The 9,819-nt window shown below is 45.0% G+C and overlaps 1 protein-coding gene and 1 long non-coding RNA gene across 8 annotated transcripts in view; one reads left to right on the top strand and one right to left on the bottom strand.

Moving 5' to 3' along the window:
• LOC109980230 (multiple C2 and transmembrane domain-containing protein 1) overlaps window positions 1-7,317 on the bottom strand; it is a gene marked incomplete at its 3' end in the record, with an annotated part of 30,969 nt that extends 23,652 nt beyond the window's left edge. For 6 of the 7 annotated variants that reach the window (XM_065965958.1, XM_065965959.1, XM_065965960.1 and 3 more), the window contains 1 exon segment: window positions 6,640-7,317. In XM_065965958.1, the coding sequence (XP_065822030.1) occupies window positions 6,640-7,158 (519 nt within the window). 7 annotated transcript variants of the gene reach the window in all.
• Window positions 7,301-9,777, top strand: LOC136183230 (uncharacterized). The gene is made up of 2 exons (XR_010669049.1): window positions 7,301-8,271; window positions 8,306-9,777. It is a non-coding gene; the product is annotated as an uncharacterized lncRNA (long non-coding RNA).
• Window positions 9,778-9,819: the final 42 nt, after the last annotated feature.

Below are 9,819 nucleotides of genomic sequence, written 5' to 3'. Positions count from 1 at the left end.
GCATAAACTTCCTGTTGAACTGTAAACATGTCTGCCTTAAGGACCAATCAATGAGATGTGTAGAGAGTGAGATGATAAAGGTATCTTACTCTCTGATCATTAAGGAAACATGTTATGTTGAAGTGCTGGCTTCTCTGACAACAATGCAGCAGCCAGTATGTCCTCCTTCTAACTTTAGATTCTGCTCCTGAATGCTCTGGATTTGTTTGGACCAGAGAAGGTAGGCGCTTTTAAGACACGCCACCACACGGCCGTTTTGGACGCCCCTCTGTTTGTCAGATATGAGAGCAGTTATCAGGTCAACAGGTGTTGCAGTGATGGAAGCGGTCAAGAGAAGTGGTTCAGATAGAAGTGATTGTACCCGACCTAAAAAGCCTCTGCATGTTTCTAATAAGCTCCACGAGCAGAAACGTGCTCAAACTAGGATCAATATTGGAGATGCTTTTGAAAAATGGAGAGAGGTTAGAACACAGAAAGGTTTACAGACCCATGCAGAGCTGGATAAACACTGAAGCTTCAGAGTCCACCACATGGTGACCTGAGTGAGCATGACAACTTATTTGGACTCAAACATATGTCCCTCCGTCAGATTTATGTCTCTATTCCAAACGAGTGGCCAGACTATAAAAAACATAAAAGACATTTTTTTTTTTTTAAATCCAGGCTCTAAACTTTGATACTGTGAAGAAGGTTACACACTTTGTGCACCGGTCACTGACCTCAGACCCGGGTCCAACCTGTCAATCAAACAGTACCTCAGTGAAGCGTCAGAGCAGAGAAGACGACTGCAGCCCTCACCTCGACTCTGCAGACTGCTTATTCATCTTTTCAGCCCAGATATTTGATCAAATGCAGGTCGAGGTTCACGATCACAAGCAACAGATCAACATGACTCACCGACAGCAGCCGTCCACACGTGGAGGCCAGGGAGAAAGATTCATCGTAGGAGCCGCAGCGAAGTAACCCTCGAATGGCCTGACGGGACTCTGCCACCACCGGGCCCTCGCTGATGAGGAGATCCAGGGTTCGAGGAGAACGCAGCCGGGGGGGGACACAGGCCGGGAGAGGAAGGGGCAAAGAGATCTCAGAGGGGAGGAAGGATCTTCTTAAAAACAGAGAAACGACGGCGCGGGACACGTTGTGGAGGGAGAAACATAAAGGATATTTCCAGGAGAGATCCAGATTTGCAGAGAAAAACAAACAGCGAGCGAGTTTCAGCTGAGCGAAGGAAGGAAGCAGGAGGTGAGGAGGAGGAGGTGAGGAGGAGGAGGAGGAGGAGCTTCACTATAATCCTCCTGTAGTGGATTAATCCTGACTGACAGGAGAGAGAGGAAAGTCTTGTGAGGTGACCGACAGATTCGAGGTCAGGTTCTTAAAATACTGCGCTGAAAGTTCCCACGATGAGGATTCAGTCTGTTTATGACGAGCTGACCTCCATCACCTGAAACTGTTTGGACACCAGGTCTTTAAGGTGTTTGAATCTCTGATACTTTAAAGGAAACAAAACACATCTCTTATATAAGACAGGCTCCCCTCAGGACGCCGGCTTCGCTGTCCCTGCTGCAGGACACAGAGGAGAAGAGCAACCTTCGTTCCCAGGGCGGTCCAGCTCCTCAACTCCCAACCCCCCCCCCCCCCCCCCCCCCCCAAACAGACACCAACACCTCTCACCCAATGCAGACTCTCAGCTGTGAACTTCCTTTATATTGACATGCACCTGAACTGCCTCTGCTTTATCTGCTCTCATGCACTACATCACTTTATTCTATCCCTTTTATATCAGTATTCATACAGTTCTTGATAATTTATTCCTGTTGTTTCTTATCCATCATTGCACTACGGTCACTTTATTTATCTCATTTTTACCTTTACAGTTATATTGGAGATATTAGTTCTGTTGTCCCATTATGCACCTTCATAACTTATCATTTAGTATTTGCCTACTTACACATAGCTCTGTATATATATATTTGTTTCTCGTTTACTGCATATAGTTCTGTTTATATATATCTATTTCTCGTTTACTGCACATAGTTCTGTTTACATCTGTTTACATCTGTTAGTCCGATCACTGTCCACTTATATCTACTCTTTTATATTTTGTATTTTTAAGTTTAAGCTTTAAGTTGTATTTAAATTGACACTTTATATTTAGGTTAAAATGTTTCGTCTATTTGCACTGTTGTTAAATTACTGCTCTGTGTGCCTTTGAATTGCCCCCCGGGGACAAATAAAGTTTTTTGAATTTGAGTTTGAATTTGAATTTGAATAGGAGGGGACTCAATCCATCTGAAGAGCACAGAGACATTGATCATCTGTGAAAGAGGAGACGCTCTCTGATCACCGCTCTGCACACCTCAGTGATGATTGAACTTTATGTTCTGCTTCTCTGGATGTGCAGACGCCACAGGTTGTCTCTCTCTCTTTGAGAAGCCACTCATTTATTGAAGATTAGCTCTATGTGTGTGTGTGTGTGTGTGTGTGTGTGTGTGTGTGTGTGTGTGTGTGTGTGTGTGTGTGTGTGTGTGTGTGTGTGTGTATGTGTGTGTGAAAAGGCTAAAAAGATGAATAAGCAGTCCACAGAGTCGAGGTGAGGGCTTCACAGAGGTACTGTTTGATTGACAGGTTGGACCCGGGTCTGAGGTCAGTGACAGGTGCAGAAGGCGGGCCGGTGTTAATGAGCTTGGGCTGTTAAAGTGAAGAAGAATTCCCCTTCCAAAGCAATGTAACCAATGGGCAACAATTTATTAAATGTGAAAATGATCTTGAGCTCAGTAAAGGGAAAGGGCTTCAAAGGTCTGAGGTCAACAACTCATCACATCAAATGACACCCTGTAATTCACAAAACACACGCAAAGGGTTAAATGCACCGCTGACTGTGTGTGTTTGGATGACCTGTTGTGCAGTCAATAAAGGAAAAACTGTCCCATTCCTCAACAAATCAGCTTCATTGCAAAACAACAACCCAAACACCAGAGGGAATAGAAACGCACAGTTAGAGGTGAGCAAAGAAATACCAGATGGTGACGGCGCCGCAGTATTTAAAAGAACACGCAAACTTTCCGGTGATCAGGAAAACAAAAAACACTTTTAGAGAAAGAGGTTACAAAGGAGAGTTTAATCACCCTGTCCTTATTTTATTTTATTTTATTTACTTATTTATTTATTTATTTATTTAATTTTTTTTAATCTATTCTTTAGTATCTATCTATTTTTTTGTACATTCTTAATTTTTCTTTTTTCTTTAAATTGTACTGTGTTCACTTTTTGTCTGCAGTCTTTGCTCTTTGCTGCTGTTTGTGTAAATTTCCCCGTTGTGGATAAATAAAGGATTATCTTATCTTATCTTTCAGTAATCCACGTCATAGTAGCTGCATCATCAGTAAGAACAACCCTACTGCACGCATTAAGAAAAGGGGCGTCCTCCAGTTCTACCAAGAGTTTTTTAAATGTAAGCTCAAGGTGTTCCTTCAGTCTGCTCCACTCCACCTGTGACACATCTTCAATAGCCAATCAGATACTTCCATTATTAAACTGCAGCCTCCCCCCGAGCAGCCCACGTCTGATTACAGAAAACACTCAATAACACCTCGTGTTTACTGTCACTGAGTCTGTTTCTCACACAGCTGCACAGACTACCTCACAAGCGCTCTGTAATGTGAACCATGCAGGTCAGAACAGGTGGAGACACACACACACACACACACACACACACACACACACACAACACACACACACACACACACACACACACACACACACACACACACACACACACACACACAGGGAGACATAGCCGGTTCCAGCTCAACAAAGATGTTTTATCTCTCGTCTCCTCCAATTACAAACAGAAACACAAAGAGGAAACACAGGAGACTCTGCAGAGCGGCTCAAGCTTCTCTCTGCTTCATGCTTTCCATGGGCGGTTCTAGGCAGGGGCCAACAGGGGCCAGTGCCCCTGTAACACTGAGCTTAGTCCCCCTGTGGCCACCCCTCCAAAAGGAAGAGCCCCCCTCAAAACACATACACAGTGACTCAACAACCGGACTCACAATCTAGTATTAAATTCTGTTTCTGAAACAAATATAAATCATGGTATTTAATGATGCGTGCTATTATTTGGCATAATATATATATTTATTTTAAAGCGATCATCTTTGTCTATTTTTAGCCTGGTTTAATGTTCCCCTCTGACAAAACAACTGGATCCCGTTTGGCCCCCTCAGTAAAAGTGGTCTAGAACCCCCACTGATGCTGTCACCCTCTCTGACTCTTGATCTCATGACTCTCAGGAGCTCGTCAAAGTCACTTTCTCTGACTGAATCCATCCTGACATGAAGGCCGTGCGCTCGTTTCCTGCAGCACCTCTCTCTCTGCTGAAACAGAACCACACAACTCAACTTCCCCTCTTCAAACAAACGTTGGACATGTGCCAGTTATCTTGGTTAAAAAAAAAAAAAAACCTGTCTCCCCCGAGGGTTCATTATTCTATTTTATGACTGGAATAAAAAAAACCCCGCTCTTTGATGCTCCGTCTCTGCACGTAACCTGCTCACTCGTTTCTCTTTCTGCTGACATGTGCAGCCTCCTCCGTCACATGTGAGTGACCCCCCCCCCCCCCCCCCCTCCACCACCCCACCCCCCACCCCCGAGGAAACTGGTTACTGAGGCGGCCTGGTCATCCACATTAATATTCACACTCTATATACAGTTGACAGTACATTACAGACTACTGTGTGTGTGTGTGTGTGTGTGTGTGTGTGTGTGTGTGTGTGTGTGTGTGTGTGTGTGTGTGTGTGTGTGTGTGTGTGTGTGTGTGTGTATGGATTTTCGATTACAGCCACAGGATGAATCACAGAGCTTCTTTTTATGAAATCATCTCAGAGGATCAGCTCAATACATCGAACCAAACTGATTTCTAGAGATGCATAACATCAATTCTGTTCAGCAGATAATTATTACATATCACTGAAAACTCATTTTACATATTCAAAATATCTTCATGACCTGTGTGTTTGTGCACACCTCAGGGTGGGAAGAATCAAACCTCTTTCATATTTCTGAATTGAATCATCACTGTTAGGGCGAACTCACACGATGCAACCCGCACCGTGCCTAAAGACGCTTCACCCCTACAGTCCAGTTTAGTGTGAGTGAGTTCTCCAAACCATGATCATGCTCGGTACACTTCCTCGGCCCTGGCACGCTTTGAAGAGGTGTTTGGGACGGTACAGTTCATGCACGAGCACAAGCACGGGTACACAACGTGGACAGCCTTCATTCTGGAGATATCCCAGAGTGTTCTGTATCTGACTGACATCAGTCAGTAAAGTAGCTGAGTCATGTTCTCTGATGTGTGGACGTCCTGTCCTGTAAACTGAGCACGCTTCATAATAACATAAAGTCATGCATGTGTTGTATTAATACATTATGTACAAGAGGTAACCGTGCTCAGGCCCGGTTAGTCCTGGAGCGGTGTGAGCACAGGGGACATCTGGGCCAAGTGTGAGTGCGCCCTAACTCATCTTTACTTTTATGATCACTGGACATGCAGTTCCTCTGAGATGTGATGTCTTCTTATCAACACTGTGATTGTTTCCTATGAGTTAATAAATGAAGTGTTACACGCTTTAATGGACTCGTTTTACAGCCCAGTAAATCAAGTTATTATGTTGCACTGGATCAATGCAGGTCTGGGATTTGTTGCAAATCAAGTTTGCCTCATTTTGAAAGAACGAATGATTGTAACTTTTTCAGAGCAATAGTTTGTTATCCTCCTTTGGCTCCTCCTGCAGCCCCTCAGGGTTAACCCTCACTCTAACCCTCTCCCCTTTCTGTCTTATGGAACAAAACGTTAAGTTTCTTTAGTGAAGTCAATCATCTGACAAACAAACAGGCTGTCTGCTTGCTTCCTTTTTCTACATGATGTTAAGTTGTTTATCTTTTATGGGGGGGGGGGATTAGGACCCAAAGCTGCAGAGACCCTCCGTACACAGGGAACCCAACATAACCGCTAGACCATCCGGCACCCCACTCTGTCTAGCTTTGATTTATTAGTAACGGCGTAATATTTGGGCCTTAAACACCAAGAAAAAGACCAAACTGAGAACTTTAAGAGCACAAATGATTAGTTGGCTAACCATCAAAAGTTGTGCAACAGATAAGCGTTAATCATTCCAGTTGATTACTGAGAACAAAGTTCGGCCTTCTGGTTCCAGATTGTGACCTGTTCCTCTCATCGTGTTTATCTTTATGTTTTAGTGTAGATATAGCCTATTTTAGTCTCCTTGTTTGATGGTCAGAAAAACGAGCATTTGAACGCATCACCGTTTAAAAGTTGATTTATTGAGAAAATAATTGACCGATTAATGAAGCAAATAGGAAATAGTTCTTAGTGGCAGCTCTCTTGAACAAGCCTATAAGTTTAATATATTTATTTAATGACATTTTTGTTTAATGACCCTGCAATAAATCGTCTGTTTTTAGGCTTTGGCTGCAAATGCGGCAAGATGCACCGAAACTTACCTTCAAAGGTGTCCAGTCATCGATTAACCAATCACACCGTAATCGGTTGAGCCCATGTGTGCAGACAATTTGATATATTAAAAGAAACATCGCGCATTAAACAGGTAAACTCACCGGCTGCTCTTCTCTGCTCTCCAGCGGTGCTTCTGCAGATGCGGCAGATGTCACCGCGTCGCCTCCTTCGCTGCTGCCACTTCCACTGCCGCTGCTGCCGCCAGGAGGCTCAGCCAGCCTCTCCAGACACGCAGACCCCAGAGAGGAGCTCTTGTGATGGGACTGCACCAGATGAGCCACGGTGGATTTGAGCGGACTGCCGGATTTGTGAGCCTGCTGCTTCTCCCGGCCCGCACTGGAGCCGCTGGCCGCCGCTTTGCCGCAGAGCTGAGCCTCCTCCACCTGGGAGGAGAAGATAAGGTCCGGCTGTGAGGAGGAGATCACCCGGTCCAGGACGACGTTTTCCTTCCTCTTCATCTTCTTGAACATCCAGCTCGACCTCTCCTTCTTGTCCTCCGGGTCTCTGGAGCCCAGCTTGGGGCTGAGCAGCGGCTTCGCTTTGGCTTGGAACTGTTTCCACATCGTGCTGTGTTGTTGGGACGAGCCGCTCTCATTCTGCTCCTCCTCGCTCCTCTCCATTCCCGCCTCTGATCCGAGCTCGAACAGGCGACACACAGGCTGCTGATCTGCGGAATAAAGTTACGCAACCTGTATCGACACCATTCAGGGAATTACATGTGGAAACACAGGCGGAAACACGGACACAAACGGTGGGCTGCACCGCTGGCAGCAGCTGGGGTCGTCCAGCCCCCTTCAGCATGAAAATATTTACAACAGTAGGTGGAGAGAAAAAAAAGACAGCAGGGCCTGTCTCAGCGTTTTGGGGGCCCTGAAGGAAGACTTATATGCCCACCCAACACCCCCCCCCCCCCCCCCTTCCTTCATCCCAGGAAAGCAATGTTGCTCACGAGATGTCTTTATATTTGATTATTGTCCAAAAATTGGATTAATAGTAAAGAATTAAAGACAAATCAAGTAGAAACCCTGAGGCTAAGAACTAAATCTTACACAGAAGTGCCAAAAACTGCAGTTCCTCCAGTGTCCACTAGAGTCTGTGTCCTGCAATGAGTCAGTCCTCATAGAGCTCTATGTTAAAATGTCTAACTTTACAGCTGCAGTTCCTCCAGTGTCCACTAGAGTCTGTCTCCTGCAGTGAGTCAGTCCCCATAGAGCTCTATGTTAAAATGTCTAACTTTACAGCTGCAGTTCCTCCAGTGTCCACTAGAGTCTGTCTCCTGCAGTGAGTCAGTCCCCATAGAGCTCTATGTTAAAATGTCTAACTTTACAGCTGCAGTTCCTCCAGTGTCCACTAGAGTCTGTCTCCTGCAGTGAGTCAGTCCCCATAGAGCTCTATGTTAAAATGTCTAACTTTACAGCTGCAGTTCCTCCAGTGTCCACTAGAGTCTGTCTCCTGCAGTGAGTCAGTCCCCATAGAGCTCTATGTTAAAATGTCTAACTTTACAGCATTAAACACATAAAACAGACACGTCCAGATGAAAACAGTCGTTTTATTACATTATGAACTCATTATTATTTCTTGTTCTTGTTTGACTGTACAACACTCAGAAACACGGCTTCACAAAATAACTTATTATTACTCAGATTGATTATCGTTAAGGCTGATATGGATCCTACTCTGTGCAGGTGTGTGTGTGTGTGTGTGTGTGTGTGTGTGTGTGTGTCTGTTATGAGGTGTGTGTGTGTGTGTGTGTGTGTGTGTTATGAGGTGTGTGTGTGTGCGTGTGTGTGTGTGTTTTATCTGTACGATCTGTAACAGTTGAGATGGAGAAAAATATTCTTACATATCATGCACACCAATTCAAACACACTTTAAACACTGAACTAGCGTAGCATACGTAGCATACGTGTAGTAAACATGTAGCATACGTGTAGTAAACATGTAGCATACGTAGCATACGTGTAGCATACGTAGCATACGTGTAGTAAACATGTAGCATACGTAGCATACGTGTAGTAAACATGTAGCATACGTAGCATACGTGTAGCATACGTAGCATACGTGTAGCATACGTGTAGCATACGTGTAGTAAACATGTAGCATACGTAGCACACGTGTAGTAAACATGTAGCATACGTAGCATACGTAGCATACATGTAGCATACGTAGCATACGTAGCATACGTAGGATTGTTTTCAGGTGAACTCTTCCTGTGATGGCTTTAGTGATGTCTGTTCGCTGTGGGGTTTTCTTTCAGGTAATTCATGATTAAAGGTTTCATTTAAGGATGAGATTGTCAGTTATGTTTTTGCAGAAGAACATGCTGACTCACTGTCTCTCGTAAGACGTTAGCATGTGCACAAACATTCACTCAGCAGCACGCTAAAGAGGCTGATGGTTTGTAGCTCATGAAGTAGCTAACTGTTAGCTTCCACCAGATGCGAGTGTCACCTCCTAACAAGGTCATTGTTCTGGAGGAGTTCTAGAAGAGGGGACTTGCTTGAATTTGTCTTGTTGTTTGTTTTTAGATTTCAGTGCTTCTAGCGGGTCAGTTTCGGTGTCTGACTTCCTGTCCCGGTGTCTGACTTCCTGTCCCGGTGTCTGACTTCCTGTCCCGGTGTCTGACTTCCTGTGTCTGACTTCCTGTCCCGGTGTCTGACTTCCTGTGTCTGACTTCCTGTCCCGGTGTCTGACTTCCTGTCCCGGTGTCTGACTTCCTGTCCCGGTGTCTGACTTCCTGTCCCGGTGTCTGACTTCCTGTCCCGGTGTCTGACTTCCTGTCCCGCTCAATCTGCTCTGTGGTAAATCGATGCGCTGTGCTCCGGAATCCAGCAAAAACTAGAATCCTTGTGTATCTGCTGCAGACGAGTCCGGACCGACAAGCTGGGACGGACCGGACGGGCGATCTGGTGGAGTTCAGCAGCGAGTATGAGCGCTCTGATTGGTTGTTTTTTTTAAATGTTGGTCTCAGTTCATGAAAGTCTTTAATGCACGGCTCATTAGCACGACTTTTAGCGACACGTGCTATGACCATTAGCATTGAGCAGCTGTACTCTGGTTTAGCGTCTTTAAAAGATCTCAAATCGAGCTTCAGTCTCTTAAGTGAACTCACTGAAACTCATCTGAACCGTCCACACACACACACACACACACACACACACACACACACACACACACACACACACACACACACACACACACACACACACACACACACACACACACACACACACACACACGTCTTCAAGTGTTTGCAAACACAACTGAAACCAAAAGTTGCA

Source organism: Labrus bergylta, chromosome 17 (genome assembly GCF_963930695.1).
Source record: "Labrus bergylta chromosome 17, fLabBer1.1, whole genome shotgun sequence".
In the NCBI taxonomy this organism is placed as follows: Eukaryota; Metazoa; Chordata; class Actinopteri; order Labriformes; family Labridae; genus Labrus; species Labrus bergylta.
Note: the sequence above shows the minus strand (reverse complement) of the source record. Positions and strands in the feature narration are given on the sequence as shown.